At 52.4% G+C, this 25507-nt stretch overlaps 13 protein-coding genes; 5 read left to right on the top strand and 8 right to left on the bottom strand.

Annotated features, from left to right (window-relative positions):
* Positions 1-10: 10 nt before the first annotated feature.
* On the top strand, positions 11-1384 carry RCC_07045 (uncharacterized protein; the record flags this gene model as incomplete). XM_023772304.1 has 2 exons in its annotated part: positions 11-852; positions 928-1384. The coding sequence occupies 2 exons, from the start codon at positions 11-13 to the stop codon at positions 1382-1384; spliced, it is 1299 nt and encodes a 432-aa protein (XP_023628072.1).
* Positions 1385-1830: 446 nt separating this feature from the next.
* Positions 1831-2826, bottom strand: RCC_07044 (related to dehydrogenases with different specificities (related to short-chain alcohol dehydrogenases); the record flags this gene model as incomplete). XM_023772303.1 has 2 exons in its annotated part: positions 1831-1854; positions 1930-2826. 2 exons carry the CDS (start codon positions 2824-2826, stop codon positions 1831-1833), a joined length of 921 nt encoding a protein of 306 aa, XP_023628071.1.
* Positions 2827-3559: 733 nt separating this feature from the next.
* Positions 3560-3845, top strand: RCC_07043 (uncharacterized protein; the record flags this gene model as incomplete). XM_023772302.1 has 2 exons in its annotated part: positions 3560-3618; positions 3680-3845. The coding sequence occupies 2 exons, from the start codon at positions 3560-3562 to the stop codon at positions 3843-3845; spliced, it is 225 nt and encodes a 74-aa protein (XP_023628070.1).
* A 690-nt stretch (positions 3846-4535) lies between these two features.
* RCC_07042 (uncharacterized protein) lies at positions 4536-5456 on the bottom strand (the record flags this gene model as incomplete). Its single annotated transcript, XM_023772301.1, has 1 exon — positions 4536-5456. The coding sequence occupies one exon, from the start codon at positions 5454-5456 to the stop codon at positions 4536-4538; it is 921 nt and encodes a 306-aa protein (XP_023628069.1).
* Positions 5457-6718: 1262 nt separating this feature from the next.
* Positions 6719-7773, top strand: RCC_07041 (related to thioredoxin reductase; the record flags this gene model as incomplete). XM_023772300.1 has 3 exons in its annotated part: positions 6719-7110; positions 7166-7478; positions 7549-7773. 3 exons carry the CDS (start codon positions 6719-6721, stop codon positions 7771-7773), a joined length of 930 nt encoding a protein of 309 aa, XP_023628068.1.
* Positions 7774-8390: 617 nt separating this feature from the next.
* RCC_12159 (uncharacterized protein) lies at positions 8391-10426 on the bottom strand (the record flags this gene model as incomplete). XM_023772299.1 has 7 exons in its annotated part: positions 8391-8547; positions 8600-8842; positions 8893-8982; positions 9038-9084; positions 9142-9150; positions 9201-9800; positions 9854-10426. 7 exons carry the CDS (start codon positions 10424-10426, stop codon positions 8391-8393), a joined length of 1719 nt encoding a protein of 572 aa, XP_023628067.1.
* Positions 10427-11606: 1180 nt separating this feature from the next.
* On the top strand, positions 11607-13262 carry RCC_07038 (related to Pwp2p; the record flags this gene model as incomplete). The annotated part of the gene is made up of 1 exon (XM_023772298.1): positions 11607-13262. The coding sequence occupies one exon, from the start codon at positions 11607-11609 to the stop codon at positions 13260-13262; it is 1656 nt and encodes a 551-aa protein (XP_023628066.1).
* An 84-nt stretch (positions 13263-13346) lies between these two features.
* Positions 13347-14271, bottom strand: RCC_07037 (related to dehydrogenases with different specificities (related to short-chain alcohol dehydrogenases); the record flags this gene model as incomplete). XM_023772297.1 has 2 exons in its annotated part: positions 13347-13958; positions 14041-14271. The coding sequence occupies 2 exons, from the start codon at positions 14269-14271 to the stop codon at positions 13347-13349; spliced, it is 843 nt and encodes a 280-aa protein (XP_023628065.1).
* Positions 14272-15075: 804 nt separating this feature from the next.
* On the bottom strand, positions 15076-15798 carry RCC_07036 (related to nodulation protein nodB; the record flags this gene model as incomplete). The annotated part of the gene is made up of 1 exon (XM_023772296.1): positions 15076-15798. One exon carries the CDS (start codon positions 15796-15798, stop codon positions 15076-15078), a length of 723 nt encoding a protein of 240 aa, XP_023628064.1.
* Positions 15799-16289: 491 nt separating this feature from the next.
* Positions 16290-17735, top strand: RCC_07035 (probable beta-Ala-His dipeptidase; the record flags this gene model as incomplete). The annotated part of the gene is made up of 1 exon (XM_023772295.1): positions 16290-17735. One exon carries the CDS (start codon positions 16290-16292, stop codon positions 17733-17735), a length of 1446 nt encoding a protein of 481 aa, XP_023628063.1.
* Positions 17736-18087: 352 nt separating this feature from the next.
* Positions 18088-18838, bottom strand: RCC_07034 (uncharacterized protein; the record flags this gene model as incomplete). XM_023772294.1 has 3 exons in its annotated part: positions 18088-18224; positions 18284-18616; positions 18685-18838. 3 exons carry the CDS (start codon positions 18836-18838, stop codon positions 18088-18090), a joined length of 624 nt encoding a protein of 207 aa, XP_023628062.1.
* Positions 18839-20449: 1611 nt separating this feature from the next.
* On the bottom strand, positions 20450-22022 carry RCC_07033 (uncharacterized protein; the record flags this gene model as incomplete). XM_023772293.1 has 2 exons in its annotated part: positions 20450-21816; positions 21869-22022. 2 exons carry the CDS (start codon positions 22020-22022, stop codon positions 20450-20452), a joined length of 1521 nt encoding a protein of 506 aa, XP_023628061.1.
* Positions 22023-23740: 1718 nt separating this feature from the next.
* Positions 23741-24486, bottom strand: RCC_07032 (related to 26S proteasome non-ATPase regulatory subunit Nas2, putative; the record flags this gene model as incomplete). XM_023772292.1 has 2 exons in its annotated part: positions 23741-23869; positions 23920-24486. 2 exons carry the CDS (start codon positions 24484-24486, stop codon positions 23741-23743), a joined length of 696 nt encoding a protein of 231 aa, XP_023628060.1.
* Between the last annotated feature and the right edge of the window lie 1021 nt (positions 24487-25507).

The raw sequence follows: 25507 nt of genomic DNA, 5'->3' as shown, positions 1-25507 counted from the left end.
CCTCCGAATAATGGACCCCCCGCGAGCACTCTTCACCTCCGACATACGGGCTCCACTATGCGTTGCCCTCCAGTCACTTTTGACAGCCGTACTGATCTGGTCTACGCCGAAAAGATCCGTCATAAGATGGGCAGCTCTCCCGTTGCTATTGTATCTTGCCGAGACCTGCGTGAACACCGGGTCGAAATTCACCCTGCAGGTTGGCCTGTGGATGAATTTCACAATCGGTGGTTACATGTATGGTCTGCACTGTTTCAATCTCCTCTGCTTATCGCCCCTGGACGGTGACGATATTCGCAAAGAGATGGCGAAATGGAGAAACGAAAGCTCCACCTCGGACCCGCTTCCCGATCCAACAGACAAAAAGCCAAGCCAGCAGGACCGGGACAGCGAGTCGTACGCGTACAAGATCTATTTCACCACCGCAGCCCTTTGGAGTCTCCGTGGAATCGGAACTGCATGGGAGCTTCGATCTCTCCCAACGTTTCCAAAAGGTCAAATTCCAAGCCGTACAGCTTTCATAACGCGGCAGATGACCATCATTCTCCTTGCATACTGCTTCCTCGACGTATTGACCTCACAGAAACCATCTCCAGAGACCGCTGCTACATGGGCTGATGGCAAGCAATGGCTGTGGTTACCTTGGAACCCCTATCCAGTGACAAAGGCCGATCTGCTTGGGCGTGTGCAGGGCACATTCATGAATTGGTTCCTGTTCGGTCGAGTGTTGATGGAAATCTGGTATCGCGTCTTCTCCGTGGTTTTCGTTGGTTTGGGTATCTCCGAGGTCAGACAGTGGCCGCCCGTCTGGGGCGCTTATTCGGAATGTTTCACAATACGGCGATATTTCAAGTAAGTTCATGTCCTTGGCGACGATCGAATGCAGACAGGTTATGAAAAGCTCGTCAAGCTGAACATTTGGCACAGCAAGTTCTGGCACCAGTGCAACCGCATGCACCTACAAGGCTTGGGAGTGTTTTTTGCGCGAGATGTGTTTGGCCTCCCGTCAGGTATATTGCAAAGATATGCCACCATCTTTGTGGTATTTGCCATATCCGGCTTATACCACACTATGATGGACGTGCACACGGGAATCCCCTGGCACAAATCTGGTGGGCTCACATGCTTCCTTGCGGTCGGGCTCGGAATCGTGCTCGAGGACTTGTTCCAGTGGACTTGGAAACGCACCGCCATCTCGAGAGGACTTGCCCCTACTACGCGCGCCTGGTTGGAAAAAAGCGTGGGTTACCTTTGGGTATTTCTGTGGCTGACCATCGTGACGCCGATCTACAACTATCCGGGCATGAATAGGGATCCTGCGAAGTCACTTCCATTTTATATTGTTCCGTGGAGTCTGGTGGGATGGCTACAACGCTCGGCATAGGGACCAAGTTTGATTGCGAACACAAGACTAGAGAATATCTGTTAGTATAGTACATTTGGATGGTGGATTACTATTAGAGAATTCTCAGTACATGGCACCTTTGTGACGCGCAGGATTCCCGCACGGCTGTAGTGGACACAACCGTTTTCTGTCTGTCTGCTCAGGCCTGCGTAGATCGTACCAGTGACGAATCTTCTCCTTCTCCGTGCTTGCCTACCTCAAATCTATACTCCTCACGTTGACTGAGATCGTCTCGAATGACCTTGAGAACACATTGCATGTCGATGGAAAGACATCCGCTTTCTTTCTTTCTTTACCGTCGTACCTACCTACATCAGCAGACACATACCCCCAAACTCAAGCCTCGCAAGTTCGATTGAAAGTCCCAAAGAGATATTGCTACCGCTGTCTTGACTCTCCATACGTGGTGGGATTACTCTTCCGACTCATTTACAGAGCAAGCCGCCATCCTGCATGCCGGCCCAGAGTCAGCTAAAAAGGTCTCCTTGCCCAGTGATGGGGGGAGCGATGAAAAAAATACGTACGATCAAAAGCGTTGCTCCATTGCAGTAAGCCGCAGCTCGACTTGCCAAGAAAAGAAACACGCCAGCAAACTCTTCGGGGCTCCCACTCCTCTCAGCTGGGCACATTTCTCGTGGTAGGCATCGTGCGCCAGCAAAAGCCGCATCTTGTCCATTTTGACCATCTTGGGTGTATGCGGGAAACATGGAAAGGTATCCACTGGTCAAGTCGGAGGGAAAGTGGCCCGGTGCAATACTATTGACGCGAATATGCAGACGACGCTCCGCGAACTTGGTGGCCAGGACTCCAGCAAGAGTGGAGGTGGCCGCTTTGGCCGAACAGTATGCCGCGAGCGATGGGAGCAAGCTACGCTCGTATGCGGCAGCCGATGTGGTCACGATGATTTGCGACTCTTGTGCAACATTCTTCTTCTGATTGCCCTTGTCGAGTAGATCCAGGAAAGCCATGGCCGTGTAGTGGACAGCGGTTGTGTTGATGTGCAACACCTGCGTGAATTCGTCGAGGAGCTCCGGCCGCAGCATCTTCTGTTGGAATTCCGCCAGCGTGGGAATCTTGCCCATACGAACGTCGTCGCTCGGGTCGTGGCAAACGCCCGTCGTACCAGCATTGGCAAATACCACGTTGACATAGCCTTGTTCCTTCTCGATGGTCGCGACGATGCCACGGAGGGAATCGATGTTGGTAACGTCTCCAACCAGTGGAATTATCGTTCCATTCTCGGCACTGTCTGCTGCTTTCCGCAAAACTTCTTCTCGACGCCCGACTATGTATACAGCCTTTGCACCATTGGCGTCTAGAATCTTGGCCGCATATAGCCCAAGCCCAGTCCCGCCCCCGGTAATGACAGCAACCAGTCCCTGGACATTGAACAACTTTTGAATGTTAGTCTCGAGTGCCATTATTGTCGGTATGACGAGAGGTGCTTTGAATGGGTGGTGAGTCTTTGCGCGTTGGTGATGTTATCCAACTTCGAATGTGTCTATAGTAGGATGTAATGGCAGCTTTTTACGGCGACCGAGAAATCACCAAAAAGGGTAATAATTATCGTACCGGCCGAGCTTACCTAGAAATATATACTAGGGAGGGTTCCGGTCTTGTGATTCGGTAGGAATAGTATAGGCCTGTCCGGGGTCTTGTTTCGGAACGGCAGTCGGTTCCCCGGCGAGTAATCTTCTGTTGCCCTCCCTCCATTGGCGGGCCGCCTACTACTAACTTGTGTACATTTCTCACTCCCATCCTCTCTGCCCCATCACCTCGTTCTTTCGGCTCGCTAGCAAAGTGGGATGCCAACATGGGAGTTGGCGTAGCGTCTCCTCAAGCCCCTGTCTTGGAGCAGCTTTGATCTCCCGCACCTACCTTGCACTTGGCGTTTGAATACGCGTAGCGTGCTACCGACGTGGACCTACTTCACACTTCTTCAACGAACTAGCGGACCGATGGAGCGAAGGAACGAGCGGAATGAGAAAACTGAGTACCAGTTGATACCAAGTAGATTGGAACTGCCTCCTCAGATGCTCTTGTATATTCCTTCCGTGCATGTTGTATCTACTCTTGGTGACGTGCTACCCGATCTGCTGGGACTTACCTATCCTTTGTATACTTTATCTCATGCTACCAGACCATCGTCAAGAAATGGCGACCTCCAGCACTGACCTCAAGACCATCGGCACAATCAACCGCGAATTCTTTGAGTAAGTGTGCTCACCATAGGCCGCATTCCGATCAAAGTGACTTCAATTAAAAGCCCTCCAGCAAGTACGCGGGATTTGTATCCAACGAGGGTTGGATTCGCGATCTCCATGAGCAGATAAGAGACTTTCTAAAGCAGAATATCAACAAGATCGCATCGCCGCAAGAGGGGTTGAAGATGCTCGATTATGCTTGCGGAAATGGAATCATCTCCACGGCACCTAAGTAGAATGGCATACCACTCAGGCGTATGTGTTGTTTGTGTGTGTTGACGACAATCCAAGACCCTTGCGCCTTTCGCATCAATCATTCGCGGCATCGATATCTCGGAAAGCATGGTGGATCAGTACAACTTGGCGGCCAAGCGAATAGGCTTGTCATCGTCGCAGATGCGAGCTGTTCGAGGTGATCTGCTCGGGGAAAGCGAGGCGTTGCAGTACCCCGATCTTTTCGAGTTCGATATCGTCGTCGTTTCGGTGGCGCTGCATCACGTACGTCGAGCATCCAGGAAACCTGATTCACAAGCTAGCTGACCGGCTCAAGTCTGGCGGGTCGTTGCTGGTCATTGACAGTACGACCCATAGTCCTCCCCCTGAACAGTCTGCTCACCATGCCTCCCACACCATTGCCCGTCACGGATTCGGCAAGGAGGAGCTGCGAGATATGTTCACGGCCGCTGGCTTGTCGGAATTCTACTTGGGAACTGCGTCCGAGAAAATTCCATGTTCCAGGCGAAGGAGAACATCAGGTTTTCTGCGCTCAGGGGAAGCGTCTGGCTTGAAAGTTGTGGGGACGTTGGTCCGAGAATATGTAGACTCGAGAATCCTTGACAGCTTGCTCTGGCGTCGACGAGTGAACGATATCGCACTATCGCACTCTCCTTCTATCACAGGCCGTAGAGAGATCTCAGTGGATGTACCTAATCAGTGGCACTCTTCCCTTCGTGATTGAGAGCACTCGTTCCCTCCCTGGGCCGCAAAGAGTCCCACTTGGGAATGAGTGCCAGGAGGAATCCGATTTCCAACAGAGCGCTGGCAACAGCAAACGCGATCTGGAGACCGTCCATATATGCCCGAAGCACAGCGTCGTAGTCGGATCCCGTAAACTTGTCATGCAACTGCGCAGCGCCTAGATTCAAGAGCATCTCGGGATCCACTTCAGGGGCGAGAACAGCTATCCTACGCACCAAAGTCGTGACAAAAGCTGCTGCTTGAGCGCAGGCCACGGAGAAGGAACCTCCGATGATCTGGAAGAACATGGTAATGGCAGAGACAGTGGAGACATCTCTTGGCGCCACAAAGGCCTGATTGGYCATGAGGGGGATTTGGATTGCGAGGCCAAATCCAGCGCTAACAATCACTTGATAGCCAATATACTTGGCTCCCGAAGTGTCAACGTCCAGGGTGTAGATGAGGCCACCGCCGACAGTTGCAACGGCGGATCCAAAAGCCATCAAAGGTGCCCAGATGCGGCCATGGGTGGTGACAAGGAATCCAGCCACGATCGTAAGGAAGCATCCGATGCTGAGTGGTAGACTTCGGACTCCAGACTGGATCGGAGATAGTCCCTTGACCGACTGGAAGTAGATCGATATGTAGTAGATGAGCACAATGAAGCCTCCCGATATGAAGAATACATACGCACAGTTGGCCCAAAGGCGTCGGACTTTCATGAAATGGGGATCAATGACCGCCCGCTCCTTCATGTAAATCTCGTTTCCAACGAAAGCCGTTGCAATCACAACAAATCCAACAATGGTTCCCACCACGGAGCCGTCGGACCACGGCTTGGTAATTCCTCCCCACTGGAAGGCAAGGATAAAGCAGACCACGGCTGCCATGATCATCCGACAAGGTCCATTTGTAGCATCTTCTCTCTCATGGACACTGCTTGGGGCTTGGCCGCTCTGGGTGTCCGGTAGAGCACGCACATGATGATTGTTGTGATTCCGCCAATGGGAAGCTATCATCTCAATCAGCATCGCCTGGGTTTGCAGTAGCAGCACCTGGATGAATCCTACATTGATCCAGAAGCACCACCTCCAGGTTACCGACTGTGTAAGCACGCCTCCAGGTCACCGACTGTGTAACTACACCTCCTATGAGAGGCCCAGCGAGTGAGGCTACTGCGTAGGTAGCTGCCCCCCAAGCCCATTTAAATGGGAACCTGCTTCGGTGGAACGGAAAAGGCAACGATGGTGAATGCACCTGCTGTTACGCCGCCTGTGCCTAGTCCCTCGATGGCGCGGCCAACAATCAACGTCGTGCTATTGAAAGCCAGAGCACATACTAGACTCCCCAGCTCGAAAATGGTGAGCGATACGATAAAGGTCCATTTGATGTTGAGGTATTTGTAAATCTTGCCCCAGGTAGACTGAAATGCAGCGGCGACAAGCAACAGGGATGCCGAGTACCAACCCACGTCACGAATTGTCTTGAAAATTCGGCCGTGATGTACGGGACGGCCGTTGCAAGGATCGTCGAGTCTAAATTGGCAGCAAACTATCCTGGAGCATCAAGCTCACCATGGTGACAAACAAGACCCGCGGACCAGGAAACTCGAAAGTATCCATGACGAACGCTTGTGGGGTAGGAGAGGTCTTGGAGGCATCGTCATTGTCGGCAGCCCTGACTTCATGCGCAGCCAGGCTCAGATCGCTGCTCGTGTAGGAAGAGTGGGTTGAAGTGCTGTCCTGTGACGAAGTCTCACGTAACTTCAGCTCATTTGAGTCGTTCGTAGTGAGCGGTTCAAGTGAAAGATGGCCAGACGGTACGGCTGGGGTGGCGTATAGTGTTTATGGCAGTGGATGGATGTTTACGAGTCTATTGCATGTCACCTGCCAACACGGAATTGATAGGTCGTTGATTCAATCCGAATCCCCTGAAAGCCTCCCCCATGCCCACCCCCTACCCCTGTCCCGGACACATTCTGTACGGGGTCCGTGTTCTCGGAGACATATCGTGCGGGCCGGGGTTCCGTAGAAATGCTAAGCGGGCCGGATTAATTTTGACCCGTCTAAATACCTCACTTTTGATGACTTTACATCGAACTTAGGATCGAAACCCTCCAAAATTACTTTCCTTTTCCCTCCAACCAAACACAATGGGATCAGTAGACGTGCTCATTATCGGCGGAGGCCCAGGCGGTCTTTCTGTCGCTACTGGCTTGGCTCGACAATTGTATACGGCTGTAGTGTTCGATTCTGGTGTTTACAGCAACGCCCGAACGAATCACATGCATAATGTTCTAACCTGGGACCACCGGAGCCCGGTCGAATTTCGAGCCAAAGCCAGAGCTGACCTCCTGGCCCGCTATGAGACGATACAGTTCCAAGACGTGCAAATCGAGTCCATTCGACGCAATGATTCCGGTCGCTTCGAAGCCGTAGATAGCAAGGGCATGACTTGGACAGGCAGAAAGGTCGTGCTGGCGGTTGGTGCCAAGGTCATCTACCCTGATATTCCGGGGTACGACGACGTTTGGGGAAGAGGAGTGTACGTCTTACCTGGTTTACCTTGAAATCTACACCCACTGCTGACCCACCCGCAGATATGCTTGCCTGTTCTGTCACGGATACGAAGATCGTGGCGTGTCTTCAGCTGCTGTGTTGGCCATTGGCAACACTGCAAACGTTCCGCCTGCCCTTCACGTTTCTCGCATGGCAAAGCGACTTACCAGTAATGTGGTCATCTACACCAATGGTTCTTCTGAGCTCGGAAACCAGATCCAGACTGCGTTGAGCAAGGATGCTGTCTTCCAGGTGGACCATCGTGTTGTCACGCGACTAGAGAAGGTTGCCGAGGACTCTTCGGAAGTCATTGTTCACCTTGATGATGGAAGTCGAGTTTCACACGGGTTCATAGTGAGTGGAACGTCCCCGGACTCATGGTAAACAACACATTCCTCCGGCAGAAATTCTAACCTCTACACAGGTTAACCAGCCAAAGACACGGGTCAACGGAACGTTCGTCGAGCAACTCGGACTGGAATTGAACGAGATGGGTTCAATCAAGACCGTTAATATGGTATACGAAACTACCGCTCCTGGTGTGTTTGCAGTGGGCGACTGCGCTACTCACATGGCTGCGGTTGCTAACGCAGCAGCCATGGGAGCTTTCGCAGCGGGCGGCCTCGTAGCTCAATTAGGGGCAGAGTGACTTGGATAGCACGAATTATGTAGTAATAGAACATCGCCTTACCAAGGTCGAAAAAAATAGAGCGACGAGAGACGTGATTGTTTCTAGTATAGTTGTCAGAACAACGACTAGATACCACTTTTCAGGCTTCATCTCTGAAATGTGACATTCCATCTTGCTTTTGTCTCTAAAGAGGTAGTAAGTTCATGAACTAGTTATACATGAATTATTATACGACGCCGTTTTAAAAAAGGTGTAGATCCCCGCGGACTCCATAGTAGGACTATCCACTTTACAAAAGAGTGTATTAGGGTTAGGGTTGGGGTAGTGGCATCAAGTGCTACRACGATGACACGGCTCTCCAGGGCGATGGGATGGCTTCTTCGATGTGTACACTGTTTCCTGTGCACTGAGTCAACGTTCTGCATCGCTTGAGTGGCAGCATGTTGGTGTCCGCGAAAGCTATTGCATTTCATTCTAGAGTAACATCATTGGGAAACATTGCCAAGAAGAGGCATCAATTTTGGTCCAACACCTTCGTGATGATGTGAAATTATGTGCTGCAAACATCTACAATATAATCGGAGATACCACATCGATATTCCGGCCGCGTCGCCCACTTGCGACATTCCAAGTGATCAGAACCCTCTGGCATAGATCGCCATTGTTGTCAATGTCTGGTTTCCACACTGCCCACTCGTAGCACCTGCGAGCGCACCACCAACACAAGGATAGCAGTTATTATCGCCTGCTCCAGCACCAGAAACGGCCCCCAAACCCAGAACTCCGGCTGAACTATATTATGGTCAGTGACAGTACAGAAGCACACACATGGTGATGCGATTACCTCGTGACGATTGCAATGGCATTACCACACCAACAATCTGCCGTTGCTGCAACGTTCACTACTCCCATGAAATTGAATCCTCCTTGAGCGCATCTAGCTCTACACAACTCGGCGACGGTGGTTGTATATGTTGCTTGGAATGACGACAATGCCAGTCCAGTCGTCGACCCTCGATTTCCCGTGTGAACGTAGCAACCGTGGAAACCGAATGTGATGCCCGGCGTTCCCGTTGGACCSGATGGTCTGCTGGAGTTAGATATCGTAAGACGGCCGATGATTGTGGCTTTACTCACCCTGTTGGTCCGCTCGGGCCCTGTGTACCGGTAGCACCGGTCGATCCTTGAGGCCCAACAGGACCGATTGAACCGGGAGGTCCTGATGGACTATTAACATGTCAGCCTCTTTCCTCCGAAAAAGCTACACAGTCGATATCATTACCCTGTTGGTCCAATTGTGCCTGTTCCGCCAGCTATCCCAGTGGGGCCCTGTGTAAATGGTCAATATCGGAAAAGCTCGCCCAGAAATACATCAATCTGACGTACAGTGGCACCCTTAATCAAAATTAGCCCAGATTTTCGCCAAATGACAACCTTCAACTCACGGGAATACCTGTCGGTCCAGAAGGTCCAGCAATACCTGGTGGACCGGTAGCTCCAACACTTCCTTGCACACCTTGAATGCCTTGAATACCTGGTGATCCCGTGGCGCCTTGACTACCCTGAATACCTGGTGCACCGCTCGCACCAACGCTTCCTTGTACACCTTGAATGCCTTGAATACCTTGCGTCCCTGTCGGTCCTGCCACACCGGTTGCACCCGTCGAACCTTGAATTCCTTGGACACCTTGGACACCTTGAATTCCTTGAATGCCTTGAATGCCCTGTGATCCTGTAGCTCCTGCAACGCCTGTAGGACCCGTCGAACCTTGAATACCTTGCGATCCTGTAGGACCCGTTGGTCCTTGAATGCCTTGGATTCCTTKAATTCCTTGCACACCTTGAATGCCTTGAATGCCTTGCGGTCCTGTAGCTCCTGCGACACCCGTAGGACCCGTCGGTCCTTCAACGCCTTGAATGCCTTGAACACCCTGCGGTCCTGTTGCTCCTGTTATTCCCGTAGGACCCGTCGCCCCTTGAACACCTTGAATTSCTTGTATGCCCTGCGGTCCAGTGGCTCCTGCAATACCAGTGGGTCCCGTCGGCTTCATTCGAGTTAGCATTCAAGAACATCAATAAGTGGCATTTGAACACATACTCCAGTTGGTCCTCTGATCGATGACAGCGAAAGACCCTGACAGCTCGAAGCTGAGAATAGACTCAAGCTAATGTATAGACATCCTTCGGGTTGTGCATTCTGTTGAAACACGGCATATACAGTACCATTTGGAAGCGCACAAAACTGTGCCTGTCCGTTGAAGAAGAGAGGGTTGAACCAAGTCAGAGCACCGCCTGCGGCCAATGTGAAGGTGGTCGTTATCGGTCCGGGAATCGTGGAAGGATTGAATGGTGCGAATGCTACACCAGGTGTGGTTGAGTAAGTGTATGAGACGCTGTTCACAATCGCCGTCAGAACGCCAGCGGTGATTGCGTAGATGGGCGACGTCGTGCAATCGTTGGAAATAGTTCCGTTGCCAGAAATGTAGACAGAGCCCAGCTGGCGTTTCTCAATGTCTTTTGCATAAGAGGAGACCACCAGAACAAATGTTGAATCTTCGAATCCTCCTGTGGGTGTAGCTGAAGTGTAAGCTAGCGACGCTGATGTGGCCAGCTGATGTGAGGCTGTGCTAGATATCGGTATTCGCGGTTCGGTCCATCGTATGGTGGTCATTGCATCGAAGCTGGTGGGTGCATTGGTGACAGTAATGGCGACTTGTGGTATGGCGTAGAATGTAGTATTGGTCAATACGTCGGTATTGATGGAAATGGGTTGTTCATGTACGATTTGTGGAGTTAAATATCGCTGTGTGAGCTGGCAAGCATCTTGGGCCGTAGACAATATTGGACAGAAGAGCACCAGCCCTATGAGCGCTGTTCGAAGTGCGGCTGGAAGGGACGCCAGCTCCTGGATTAGCATCATCACGATTATGGTAGCTAATGATGAGAAACGAGGAAAGAGGGAAAGAAATGTCGCTGTTGTGAGGATGTGGTGTTTTACTGACCATGATGAACCGTTTTCGGGCCGTAAAACAGAGGCCGATCGATCGGACTTACGCAAACAGTCTCGTTGCCATGGTAAGAAGTGGCGGACCTGAGGATTCGGAATGCAACGAAAGCTCGATTCGATCGTGCAACATCAATCATAACACTTTCAGCGATGATTCTGGAAGCGAGCCTGGTTGTGGCAAAGTCTGGCAGAGAAATGTGATTGCTACTCACAGCCCTTACCAACGGCTGTTGAGAGCGAAGATCCGTATGGAAAAGCTGATGGTTGTAAGTGTTGCCAAGTCCTACTCGTATGCATGTGGCTGTGCGGTCTGGCATTCCACGGCGGACGGCATTCCAGAAGCACTCGGCACGTTCAAGCCGAGAGATGGCTGTAATAGGCAACTACAGTATTCATTGATGCTGGTGATATTTTCACAAGCATTTGTCAAAGTTGCAGGGTTCCCAAAATGGCATTTGTAGATCGTCTCGATGCATCGAAGTGGAATGCGAGGCCCTGAGGCTCCAGTAAGGCATTCAGCCAATCCAGCTTGGAGGAACTTGCGGACTAGATCAACCCGGCTGTTGTTCACACTCTCGCACTCACGGCATAGAGATGCCGTACTTGTAGTGTAGGCCTCATGCATGTGTTGCTGTGATGTGAAGCCCATGAAATCGAGGTGTTGAATGGAGCATTCTATGCTGGTGCAGCGTGGAGCAAGGGATGGAAGTTGAGGTGATGTCGAATTCAGGACTCGCGTTTTAGCGTCTCTCGGCCCGCTTCCGAGAGCTTGGACCATTGAATTATTTTCTCCAGCACGCGGCAATGATTGATCTCTCTTGCGAGCAGTTCACCTCGAGCAGAAATGGCTGCTGAAGTTGCGCCCGTGACGCGAGTGCGCGCGCCGCCTGGACCAGCTCCCCAAACCGCCGATCAGACGTACTGGAAAACCTTCAAGGATCAGCTCTTGCTGCCGCTGCCTCACAATGTTGCCGTTACCTCCATCACCATCCCCGACTTCAACCCCACCGGTCCTCAAGCCGATACTTTTGCCGTCACAAGCGGTAGCAGAGTCCAAATATACAACACCAAGACTCGCAAACTGGTCAAGACGATTGCTCGATTTGGACTGGACGACACGGCACACTCGGGCACACTGAGGCGAGATGGCCGAATCTTGCTTGCCGGAGGCGACAGTGGGATTGTGCAAGCTTTCGACACGGGCTCAAGAGCAATTTTAAAGCAATGGAGAGGCGAAAGCGCGCATAAACAGCCCGTGCGAGTCGTTCGGTGGAGCCCCAGTGTGCTCACGGATCTCATGAGTTGTAGCGACGACCGCACTGTACGAGTTTGGGATCTCACAGCGGATGCGGCCAAGTGGACGGGTATCGGACATGAGGATTACGTGCGAAGTGGTGGATATCTTCCCGGCCAGGGCGGAAACATGGTGTTTAGTGGAAGCTACGACCAGACGGTTCGCCTATGGGATACTCGACAGCAGAACAACAGAGCTGCGTTGACATTCAAATTCTCCGCTCCGATCGAGGACATCTTGACCCTCAACAGTTCAAGCTTGGCAGCTGCAGCCGGGAATGAAGTGTCGATCCTCAATCTGATCGCTGGAAAGCCAGAGCATGTCATTCGCTCGCACCAAAAGACGGTCACTGCTCTGGCAAGTGCCCAGCATGGAACGAGGATTCTTACCGGCGGTCTGGACGCCCATGTCAAGGTGCACAACACAGCCAGTTGGGAGGTCGTAGCCGGCTTCAAATACACTTCCCCCATCCTCAGTCTCGCGGTTGTACCATCACCGGCTGGCAACGAGGCTGACAAGGACGATCGCCATTTAGCAGTTGGTCTACAAAGTGGTCTGCTCTCCATTCGAACCCGCCTGGCAGGTGCCGAAAAAGTCAAAGCTCGCGAAAGAGAAAAGAAGATGCAGGCCTTGGTTGCAGGCGAGGCCGATGAGTACGAGAGGAAGCAGAAGAAGAAGGATATGCGGCAAGGGATAAAGGCCAAAGATAGAGGAAAAGACTTCCGTGGAGAAGGAGCTGATATTGTCATCACCGGCAATGAACGTCAAAGACACACAAGACTGCGACCTTGGCAGAGCCGACTCAGAAAGGGCGAGTATGGTGAAGCCCTTGATGAAGTGCTCCCACCGGAGAATTGGTTCCAATTCAGCAGAGATGACTTTCTCACGCTACTGACCGCGCTGCGCCATCGAAGCGCATTACGCACGGCTTTGGCAGGACGTACAGAGTACCGGCTTCTGCCCACGCTAAATGTGGTGAACAAGTACATTACACATCCGCAGCACATTGCGATACTATTCGATGTCGTATCGGTCCTACTTGAACTCTACAGCCATCGAATGAGTGACTGGCAAAACGACGACGGGGATGGAAAGGACGTTGCTCGACTATTTGCGAGCATTCACCACCGTGTCTCGAGAGCTTCTGAATGGGCTGATCAGGCGCACCGCACACTTGGAGCGCTTGAACTTCTCGAATCTGGTTGAGAGTGTTGAGAGTCCTTAATCTCCTTGTCGCTTGACAATGTGCGCAAGGCTGGTATGGCTGCAGCTCGCCCATGAGAACAGGTCTTATGGATGACCAGTGCTGTCTACTACCCCGCCGTCGATAACTAGCTCCTGGCCGGTCACATAGGAAGCCTCCGATGAGCATAAATACAACGCGCCGTGAGCCACGTCCCATACGGAGCCCATCTTTCCCGTTGGCGATTGCTTGTCGCGGACCTTTCGATATCCCTCCTGATCGCCGCCAGCGTACTTGTTTGCCAAAACAGAAACAAGCGGCGAGTTGATCAACCCAGGGACGATGGTGTTCAACCGGACCTTGCCTCCTGTCCGTTGTGCGTAGATGACTGCAGTCGTCTTGGTGAAATGGATGACTGCAGCCTTGGTGGCTGCATAGGCCACCTGAGGTTTGCCAATATATCTCAACCCGGCGATTGAGGCAACATTGAGAACACAGCCGCCGGTGCTCTGTTTCTCCATGATGGGAAGAACTAGGTTGCACATCAAATAGACACTCTTCAAGTTCACGTCCATTTGTGCATCCCACACTTCCTCTGTCATCTCAGCAGGACCACCTGGCTCACTTTTCCCAACATTGTTGACAAGAACGTCAATCCTGCCATGTTTCGCCAGGCATGCCTCGACGAAAGCTTTGCAGGCATCTTTCTTTGTGACGTCCTATACAACAATTAATCATTCTTCCTGGGTTTTGACGAAAGCAGAGTAAAAGGTAGGCTTATCATGATCAATTTCAACTTACAGTCGGTTGTTGAAAAACCTCCACCTGGTTCCCTCTCGATTTGACTTCTTCTTCTTTCATGATCTGTTCGGCCGCCGTATTCGCTGCTGCTAGATTGATGTCACAGCCATAGACCGTAGCTCCTTGACGAGCCATGGCTGCTGCCATGGCAGATCCATTTCCGTAGCCTTCTCCCACGGCTCCGATGCCGGTTAGAAGAACAACTTTGTTCGTGTAATCGAAGATTGCCATTGCAGATATTATGATATTTGAGTTGTTCCTTTTCGTGGAGGTGATTCAAAGTGGTGGGATGAAGTCGTTACTTTGTGCGATCGATGGTGAATGCTGCAATGGCGGGGATATTTACCGCTCTACCCGACCGCGATCGGCGCCTCACGCTGGCGTTAGGTGCTATCGATTTACGTTGATAGATTGAGATATTTCTAACTACATGTAACGGGGCTCTGCTGAGTGCTGACCTCTACCGCCCTAGCTGCATTTCAAAATCGAAGTTGCTATTACGAGAGCTGCATTCCGCAAACGCCAGGAGAAGGCGAAAATGGGTGTAAGCCTCGCCCATTTGCCGGCCCCCCTCCTTTCAATTTCTGCTGCTGTGCATCTCCATGCTTTCATTATGTTGTACATATGAGTCTGTTGTACATGGGCCGAGGTAAAGCTCCTGCAGAAGCTGCATTCATCAGAACACAAGCCCTCTCGACCAGCGTTGGACAGGTGCAACACATTCACATCCCCTCTCCAGCGACGCTGGTGTTTGTCGCCCGGCCATCCACGAAGGTGGGCATGTGGCTAGGTTCAATTTGAGTACCTGCGGGCTTTCCAGCTCACATCCGAGGTGGGTAGTCCGGGTGCTGGTCCAGGTATACTGCCAGCATCCCCGGTTGAAGTATTTATTGGGCCCTCAAGTTTCTGCTATCTTTGCCCTCGACGCGAACACTCCCGCTTCGGCTTCTTGCGTATTTGGGTGGATTGAGCTGTCGTAACTCGCCAAGCAAGTATGGCCTGTTGCGTAGAAAAGAAGAAGTCTCGTTGAGAGCTTCAAGGGCTTGTCATTTGCAGGAATTCCGAGACAGACACGACCTCGTAACCTCTTCTCTTCATCTCGGGAACGGTCTTCTCCAGCATGGGTACCGTCCATGACCGTCGATCATGGCAGATGATGACAGCACCAGGCCTCAACATACTCAAGACATGCCATGCATTCAGCCTCCAGACGCTGATGAATGGATCATGAGGATAGATGCTTCCCAGAATCGTCTTGTAGCCAGCCTTGGTTGTGACATCCAGAATTCGCTGACTGAATATACCAGATCCAGGCCTGAATAGATGAGAATGGCGCTCCTTGTGGGCATCCTTATAGGCACGGTCGATATAGACATCAACTTTGTTGATCTGCTCCGCCAGGACTTCGCTTGTCAACGAAATACTTGGCTCATCGTGCATTGCATGATTGCCAAGCTCATTGCCGGCGGCTACTATATCAACCAGAAGCTCTTCACGATGCGGAACCTGGTTCCCTATAACAAAGAACGTTGCAGTGGCATCATTCTTCCTCAGGATATCAAGAATCTGTCCTGTATATGGACTCGGCGCGTCGTCAATGGTGAGCGCGACAATCTTGCGCTGCGTATCTACCTGGAAAAGAACGTCCGGGAAGCGGCTCTGGAAGTATCCAATAGTAAATTTGGGTGGCTTGTACACCAGGTAGACCGGAATCACAACCAGAAGAATGATAGCCAAGGCTGTGGTTTGAACAGCCATTCGTGTCCGCCGCGCTCTGCGCCGTGTCCAGCGTCCGGGTAGGCGGAAGAACGGCGAGAAGAGGGCCATCAGCGCACACTCAGTGCCATCATGTTGACCGACGTAATGTGCATTGTGAGAACGGCATGGAGCTAGGGTGCAAGGAGGCGAAAGGGTGAAGTCGGGCACGTGTTTCGGTTGGCGCCGGCTCTTCCGTGGCGTCGTCCCACCTTCCCGATTTGGACTGGTGGCTATACCGGTCGGTACACCTTAGTGGGGCACTTTCTTTGCTGGCTGCTGCTAACTTACTGCTCGGAAACATTTCTCGTCCACATATGACATCGCGCTGTTTCTTGCAGCGTTTTCTTCCACTCACATCAGCCGCTCCCCTACGCACTGTCCAGAGAAGAGTACAGCCTCTTTCAAAAGGATATTCACGCGCACGAAACACCTCTTCGTCCACCTCTTCGCCCGCCTGGCCATACATCTACCGCCAGGAACAGTCCACCACCATGGCGCCACAGCTCGATTCCTTCTACAAGCAGGTAGATTCGCTTGCCGGCCCATTCGTCGAGCGTCTGCGTGAGGCAGTCGCCATTCCATCCATCTCAGCAGAGGATGAGCGCCGCGAAGATGTGATCAAGATGGGCCACTGGCTCAAGGCACAGTTGGAGGGTCTGGGAGCACACATGGAGGCACGCGAGCTTGGACCACAGCCCGGCAAAGAGTACCTGACACTACCACCCGCTGTCATTGGCCGCTACCCAGCGCAAAAGGACACAAGCAAGCGCACGATTCTCGTCTACGGACACTACGATGTGCAGCCAGCCAACTTGTCTGATGGTTGGGCCACTGAGCCCTTCAAGCTGACCGAAGATGACAAGGGCCGTATGTATGGTAGAGGCAGCACCGACGACAAGGGTCCTGTGCTCGGATGGTTGAATGTCATCGAGGCGCACCAGAAGGCTGGCGTCGACTTCCCAGTCAACCTGCTCATGTGCTTMGAGGGAATGGAGGAGTACGGTAGCGAGGGTTTGGACGACTTTATCATCGCAGAGTGCAAGAAGGGCAAGTTCTTCGAGGATGCCGATGCGGTTTGCATCAGCGACAACTACTGGCTGGGTACTGAGAAGCCATGCCTCACATACGGTCTCCGTGGCTGCAGCTACTATTCTATTGAGATCAGCGGTCCTGGCCAGGACTTGCACTCGGGTGTCTTTGGTGGCACCGCTCAGGAGCCAATGACCGACCTTGTTCGCGTCATGGGCAGCTTGGTCGACACCGATGGCACCATTCAGATCAAGGGAATCAAAGAGTTGGTTGCCCCGCTGACCAAGGAGGAGGAGAGCCTGTACAAGGACATTGCGTTCACAATGGACAACATTCACGAGTCGCTTGGTAGCAAGACTACCATCTTCCCTGATAAGGAGCGGACGCTCATGGGCCGGTGGCGATACCCTTCCCTGTCGCTCCACGGCGTTGAGGGTGCCTTCTCTGCCCCAGGTGCAAAGACCGTCATCCCCGCCAAGGTCATTGGCAAGTTCAGCATTCGCACAGTCCCCGATATGGAGCCAGCCGATGTCGACAAGCTGGTATACGCCCACTGCGATGAGGCATTCAAGAAGCTCGGCTCAAAGAACACCATGAAGACCACCCTGCAGCACGCCGGAAAGTGGTGGGTCGCTTCACCAAACCACTGGAACTTCACTGCCGCCGCGAAGGCTGTTGAGAGTGTTTGGAAGGTCAAGCCCGATCTTACTCGCGAGGGCGGCAGCATTCCCGTCACATTGACCTTTGAACAGGCAACTGGCAAGAACGTGCTACYCCTACCTATGGGTAGCTCAACTGATGCCGCTCACTCCATCAATGAGAAACTTGACCGCCGCAACTACATTGAGGGTATCAAACTTCTGGGCGCGTACTTGCACTACGTCGCCGAGGAGCCGATGGTCAAATGAGTCCTTAAGGGGAGACATGAGGTTGTGAAACGCTGATAGCCTTCTTCCTGCAACGGAGTGTTGGGCAGGGTTGATAGAAGTGGAATACGAGAATAAGCAAATGCACAAAGCCAACTGAGGCTGACTTTGACGATCTACCAATCCAAGCCCCGCAGTCACTGTGCWAAGTGCATCGATCATGTATAGCAGACCTCGCATGATTGGGGATGTGTGTTGTTTGTAGATGTGGTTGGTATTGCTGAATTAAAGATGCCTGTCGTCGGCGAGTAGATTCCCGTTACTACTACTGCATTACAACGCTTGTCCTGACTGAACCACGTTCATTCGTTTCCTGCATGTTGCGCGAAATCATCTACAAAGCCAGTCCAAGGAGTCCAAGAACGTTGGTGGGAACGACGTTGTTCACGATGCTGGTGACATCGGTGACGATGCTGAGGATAGAGGTCAAAGAGTTGATGGTGGCGCCAAGGGTGACAAGGACGGTGGTAGCTGGATGTATTGTTAGTATATAAGAAGAACTTGATGCGGGAAGTTTTGGCTATTCTTACGGATGGTGATGACGGTCTCGACAGACTCAAGGGTAGCGCTGATCTCAGTGAAGACAAGGGAGAGGGCCTCGTTGAGGTCGACAAGGTTGCCGACGTCGATGATCTGGCGGGACTTGAGCACGGAGCCGACGGTGCCAGAGACGGTAGAAGTGACGGTGCCAGTGACGGTGCCGGTGATGTCGGTGGCGACGCCAGCGGTGCTGGTGGTGATCTCAAGGGCGTCYCCGAGAACATCGGTGACCTCGACAACAATCTCGGAAACAACCTTGGTGAGGCTGGCGACCTGGAAGCCAATGATGGCAGTGGCGTTGGGAGCAGTCAATGAGGTGGCGTCTGAATTGGTGGGACAAGTCAGCAAACTAATTCACCAGCTCTCAAGGGATGTATGTGATGAGACATACTGATAGCGCCGGTGATGGTAGTGACGTTGGTCAACAAGCTAGTGACGATCTCGGTGACCTGGGTGACATCGACGGTCTGCTGGCGCTTCGCAACTGGGGCGGCCAAGGCACCGAGGAAAAGGGCTGGCAGAGCCAAAGCGGAGGAGAACTTCATCTTGCTGGTGGGTGGTTTGGGTTTGTGTTAAAGAACGTGAGGGCAATAGTGATGCCTGTAAAGAGTGAAACTGCAAAGATGAAAGAGTGTGAGTGCGTTGGTGAGAGAAGAGAGGCGCAGAAGAGATGGTGTGGGATGGCTTATATGTATGGAAATCCCTCCTCCTCCTTTCCTCTTCGACATCGGAATGAACCTGACCAGGGGGGAGTTGGTAGTGGTTGAGCCTACTACTGGTGAATCGTGCGGTATCACAGTCTCTGGTTGGCTGTGCGCCTAAACCTCCCGGAATCACGTCCATTTTCTCAGTATTAAGCCGGAATGGCTCTGCCGGACGCAACACTCGCCAGTGTGTAGTCAAATTATCCCTAGGCGGCCCGCTGGTATCGCGGCTGCTACGCAGCTGGATTGGCTGCAACCCCTGATATCTCTGGGCAGTGTGGGGTCCAGTTTCACCACGAGACTCGCAAGTGACGATGATCTGTAGAAATGGCGATCTTGCCTCCGAGGATGGCGACTCCTTGTGAGTGTTGACAGGGCTCATGATCTGCCACTGAGTAGGTCTGGCAAAGAGAGCCGAAGATCTTGTTTTTGATTTGGAAGGCTATGATAGGTTGCTAGTGTCAGCCAAGAGTCTCGTGCCGGAGTAGCGCTGTGAAGTGAATGAGCTAGGACCTGGACTAGCATGGCAAAAGTTCGGACACGCAGTGACGAAAACGACGATACAGGTAACAGCACGGCAGGTGCTCCGTCTCCGTGCCATCTGGGGGCTGATTTGCTTGTCATGAGCCATGTGGCTATTGGGGAATCCCTTGCTTCTGTAAGAGATCCAGACATCTCGAAATCATTCGTAAGATTTCGAGAACGAGTTGACCTGCCTGGAGCAGACCAACGACATGAGTTCGATAACTCAACCTGAATCGCATTGACTGCTTGAGGCTCAGTGTTAATTTCGGCCGGCTGATCGAGCCGTGGATGATGTCAGTAGCGATCGGGCATCGTGACGAGGAAGCTCGACCGAAGCACACGCCTTGTTCAAATCGTCTGCGCTCCACGACGTGTGTTGCCAATAGTATAATAAGCATAATTTCGGGCTCTCTTAGACCAGAGTACAGTAGACACACAGACAGCAGCAGCCATCTCYAGACACAACGTCGAGCAGTGAATGCAGGTGCTGCATAGACGGGTCTTCGGCCATATCCAGGTCGTTTCGGTGTGGCAATCGGAGAAAATCGGTCGTCGTCATTCTTTGAGGCATTTGGCCTCAATCAGGATCGTCGTTCTCAATAGTGCTTTCCGGAGGGCTGCTCGTGCCGCGTGCGGAGTGTGCACCGTGCGAAGTGCCTGTGACCAGGACCCCCGTCGAGCTTTCGGTTGTGCCGAAGTACCAGCGTCGACTCCGGATTGGCAAGCATCCATGCTCGTTAGCACAACACGATTGTGGGACTTCATCTCGTCTGGAAATGAACAGAAAGGCGGTGTTGCAATCGTTGTTTGTTCTCTCTACACTACAAGCGATTGTAATCTTGGCCGTAGTGACATACATCATACCTATCGTTAGTCCGTCATTCGTTGCTTCGTTGCGAGCCCGACCATATCCAGTACGACACGTGCTCATTTCCAGGGGAAGACGTTCCCTCGAAGTACCTTTCTCAGCTGCTCTTCACAACCCAGCAGACCGTCTTTGACCTTTTGCGCTGTGCTGGGCTTCTTCGACGACAACCAATTCGACATGCGCAAGCTCTTCCTACCACCGACTGTCTCGTAATGAGGGACTACTTTGCGCGCCACGGGCGCATGAAATGGCATCGCGCAAGGATCTAGGGACAGCATGATTGGAATGTCCGCTGTCTCCTCTTTGGCAGCGCGATGGCRAGAACGTTTGAGTAGAGGCGCCAAAGCATCGTCCCAGGTCCCATCCACAAGCTCAATGTCATGCAAGTCCAGCTCTTCGATTGTCTTCCTATGTGAGGCAACGAGCAGCTCGACTTCCCTGGCCGACGCCGTTGCGTTCTCAATCTCGATGCACTTGATCCTGGGAAAGTCCGGCCGTCGGGTAGAGGGAGGTTCAGAGGATGTTYCAAGCGAGGAATGATAACGCAATGGTAACGGACCTCGCTCGCCCATCCATCTAAATCTGAATGTTGCAAGATTCTGGAAGCCTCGCAGGTAGCTTCGCAGGAGCTTGCATTGCTCCGGCTCAGTTCCCCTTCCTCCACAAGGTAGATGGACCACGTGTGCCGTCAAATGCTTGATGCGTGACCACCGGCTTGCCGACCTAGGCGATGCACCGAGGCCAAATGGAGACATACAGATCAGTCCACCTGGGTGGATTGGTGAAAGAGTCAAAGTGTCGARCGCATTCAGACAGTTCTTCTCCACCGCAATGCGAAGAGATATGAGCGCGTAGTCCACGACACTACGCCGGTGTCTCTGGGTGGCGTCGTAACCGGGGCAGCTAACCACCAGATGCTTTAGGTTCATAAAGGCAGAGAATGCTCGCACGAARGCTGGGATGTTGGTCGCGGCATGAAAGATGGGCGGATATTGGCGTGTGAGTATCGCCGTGGTGCCAGCATCGCCGTACTTGGGACGTCTGGGCGAATGCTCATGCGTCTGAGGCTCGTACGTGAATGACATCTCGGCTCCGGTCTCCGGCTCAACTAGTGGTGGCAAGAACATGTCGGCTGTGTGAGGCAACGTGAAGCGCACAGTCTTCACGTAGAACCCCAGCCTTTCGAGTGCGGCCAGCTTCGATGGCCTGGTAAAGGTGTTTGCTCTGAAGGTAATGCTGAGATCTGAGAACAGCGCGGGCGCAGCCCGGACACTGAAATCATGACAGGCCAGTCGCAGATTGACCAAATCACTTTTGGGTACAAAAGAAAGGAATGCCTCGCGACAGGTGTCATCGAGCCAGAATTTGAGCAATGTGCTGCTCTCACATAGTACAAGGTTGCAGACAGACGCGAAGCTCTCGGAGGCTGTTGAGATGTCAGTCGTGTCTCGCCGATGAATGGCCTTGGGATTGCGTACACCGCTCGCTTGTCAGATCGATTTCTCCGAAAAGCAGTCTGCTGCATCCACTCCGCGAACTGGCTGCTGATGTGGCGGAGGCGGCGGAAGATGTTGTGGAGAACGATGATGACGGTTTGCTAGCCAAGGCAACGCCTTGTTTGTTGTTGTTCATAGTAAGGTATCAAGATCATATATTCAGCCGATGCCGAGTAAGAAGATGCGATTTGGATCGCGATTCCGATAGTAGCAAGGCGCGAACATGTGAAGGGTGTGTTTGAACRGAAGGTCTCAGGCATCGCGCGAACCGGAGCTTTTTACCAAACTTCTGCTCTTGGGACCTACATGCTCGCCCCACCAACAATGGACGAACCCACATGTGCATTGCCGCAAGAGTGAGTCACAAGTCGAGCTTGAGTGGTGCATGTTGCTGCAAAAGATGCTGCAGGGCGAGAGGCTAGGGAAGCGTCGAAAGACAAGACACACGACCATGTCGCGAGAGTAGAACGTTGTAGACATGATGTGTGGAGGAAGGTCGGCAGAGAGGCTGGGCCGCATGAAGGGCCGGTTTCAAGATCATCGTTGGTCCAATCGGAATGCGTTGTTTTGAGCTAGAGCTGCAAGCTGCTGCATGAGAAAAGCTGGTCCAATGAAATTGCCAGATTTGAGCCCCGCAAACAATAGCCATCGCGTCTATTGACGTGTAGAAGCGCGTCTTGTTGTTGTTTGTTGAAATACGAGGTAATGCAGATACCGGAGTTTGGCTTCATCGCGCGGGCCAAAGACTATCCCATCCATAGCTTGTGAATTCGACTCTGACTATCGTTGTCGATCGACCGGACAAAACATCGGCGGTTGTTGCGGAGCCGTATAGTGAGCGGTCTGACTCAGTGAAAGAGCTTGCCAGATGTCGTCGTGCAAGAGGAACTTGAGATTTATAGGTACCTCCTGCGGTACAACGAGGAACTCGCAATTGATGGAAGGTGGCATTCTGAGCGATATCCTCCTTCTCGATACTCCAATGTAATATCAAATAGGCATTTCAGAAGTGGATGTGCAGACCTTCACCTCAAACAGCGCCAGTCTCGATCCCACCACCGACCATAATGTATGCATGACCATAGACCGGCGGTGATTCGGAAGGGGAGGCTACTTCGTAACCGTAGCGAAATCGACCTCTAGGATCGTCAATTTGTCTGCAGTATACTGAGTAACAAGAATATCACCGACCGACAGCCCATACTAGTCACCGTTCGCATGGATTCTGACCCAAGTCGGGACACGCCGATATCCGCCAAGAAGGTAGAGCTTTTTGACTTCGAAGGTGCGTTTGAAGCAAACATGTTCCATCTCAGCGTGAGAAGACGCGCAAGAAAATGCTCGTTGGCAATCTGGCAATGCGTTTCGGGCGGAAGGACGGCCACGTTTAGTGACTACTGCCATTAATGGTTTCACTTAATCTATGAGCGCATACGCTGCGTAGACGGAAACGATCCCGTTTGACTTCGAGCTCTTCATCCATACGCTGGCAAGTAATGATTCGTTTCTGGACCATGACGGACAGCTGATTGTACGTCAACGACGCATAAACCCGATGCAAATTGGCATTTCCGCAGCGTGGAGCATAAGGTGATTTCTGCTGCCCTAGTCCTTCTTGTGGCCGCGTGGTTCGCTTGCCGGTCATGGAAGGACGATATGATTGGTGAAAATGCTGGTAGACAGAGGATTGCCACGGTTGATAGATTTGTCAATCGGGTCACTTCTTTTGTGGGTGCCTTGAGAGTCTGCTGAAGCCGTTCCTGTGAGAATGCCACTTTCTTCGCACGAGATTTTGTCTCATTCGCAGGACTTAATAGTACAGGGCAGAATGTGTGTCAGCGGCCAGCATGAGCATCAGATGGGCAACAGATGGCAGCCCAACATGCCACGGCCTCCCCAGTTTTGCCGCGGCGTCAGTCGGAGCTCGTGCGTTGTCGTTGTAGGTGTGGCAGATGCACGCACGACTTTCACTGTTATAACGCGCTGTGCGATATTTAGCCATATTTGGAGCGTCGATCGTTGAGGCAACTTACATTCTCATTCTGCTGCACCGCTTGAGCGACTTTACTGAGCCGTTCATGATTTTGCCAGTTTACAGTGCCGAATCTTACGATCTTGTCTCCAGCTTGGAGTCCAGACTCCTCAGCGGGGCTACCAGCAACGACCGAGTTGACCTTGGCGAACGGCGGCTCAACTGCAGGCGCACTGGGTGTGAAAGCCGTGACTCCATTGGTGGAGGCCCGCGAGCTGCTCTCGGCCATGCCCTCTGCTGCTTTGCCTGCAGCAAATTGTGCATGAACCGCATCTTCCAACTTCGCCATGAGGGCTTTGTGGTCATTCTTCAAGTGTATGATCCGTGCTCTTGTGGTGCGTATTTGAGGCACGTCAATGTCTGAGCGTGGAAAGCCATCGAACGTGGTGAGTGCCGTCTTCATGTCCACCCCATGCGAGTCGAGCACGGAGCTGAGCGCGGACAGTTCGGCCTCCAATGTCTCCTTCTCCGCAATGAGTTGTGGCAGTGTTTGTTTTGCTTGTATGCCAGTGGAGTAGGTCGCTGTCGTTGGACCGGAGCCGACCGTGGGAGCGTGGATGTCGTCCATTCTGAGTCCCATTTGTGATGTTCGTGTTGTGACGAAGGAATTCTTACAGAGACGCGCGACAGCCTCTTGTATCGGATTCAGGTTCTGCCCATCAATAGACGATTTCAGTGACTGGCCTGTGATAGTCCGGCTTGAACGACAAGATGAGCCAGTTATGAGGAAAGCCAATGAGAGGGCGACGGAGCCGGCTCCTTCGCTAGTGCGAAGCACCCCCCACGTCCTCCTCCCGAGCCCGGTCTTGACTTCGACTTAGACTTCATCATCGGTGCATCACGAGGCAATCGAGCTAAGGAGCAGCTCATCCCATTGCCTTACAAGCAGTGTGAAGTAAAGCTCGAAGACGTCGACGAGTATCAATCTGACGTCGCGCGTGGTAATTTTAGCCCGAGTCGCGCCTGTCGTTTTGGGCATATCCATGGATCTCTCCGACTTCACGTCCATGTCCATACTCGCGATTACCATTACCAGAGGAGCAGCAATAAAGTGGAATTAACTTAAGATGTTCGACTCGTTCGCATTGTGGGTTATATACACGAACGGTCCTGTCGTCGGATTCCCGTCTATAGCGTGCCGAAGCATAGGCGTTTGACAATGGACTCCAATTCATCGAGCTGATCGATGGAAACATCCAAGACATCAGCACTGCCAGCAGAACCCAGTTGAAAGGAGAGCGCGACGAGGTGCCTCTGACCTTAGTTCAAGGCTACAAGACGGATGCCATTGCGCACCTCTCCAAACTGCGGGCACGGGTAACAAGCGAGCGGGCACGCAAATTTGCGGCCGCGGAGACTTACGACGACATCAGCCAAGTGGAGGAGGAGCAGATCCCGTGGCAATTCTTGACACGGAACGAGAAGCTCGAAGAGTTCARAGACCTTGCGTACAAGTGGCCCTCCGCTCTCGCACCTTTCGCCAACCTGCACAGCATCATCAACGGTCAAGGCAAAACGCAGATCAAGTACATGCTATTCCGCCACTTGCTGGAAGGATTCTCCAAGATCGTTGGTCCACGTATGAACGC

Source organism: Ramularia collo-cygni, assembly GCF_900074925.1.
Source record: "Ramularia collo-cygni strain URUG2 genome assembly, contig: RCC_scaffold10, whole genome shotgun sequence".
Taxonomy (NCBI): Eukaryota; Fungi; Ascomycota; class Dothideomycetes; order Mycosphaerellales; family Mycosphaerellaceae; genus Ramularia; species Ramularia collo-cygni.
The sequence above is the reverse complement of the archived record's forward strand: the minus strand, read 5'-3'. Positions and strand labels throughout refer to the sequence as shown.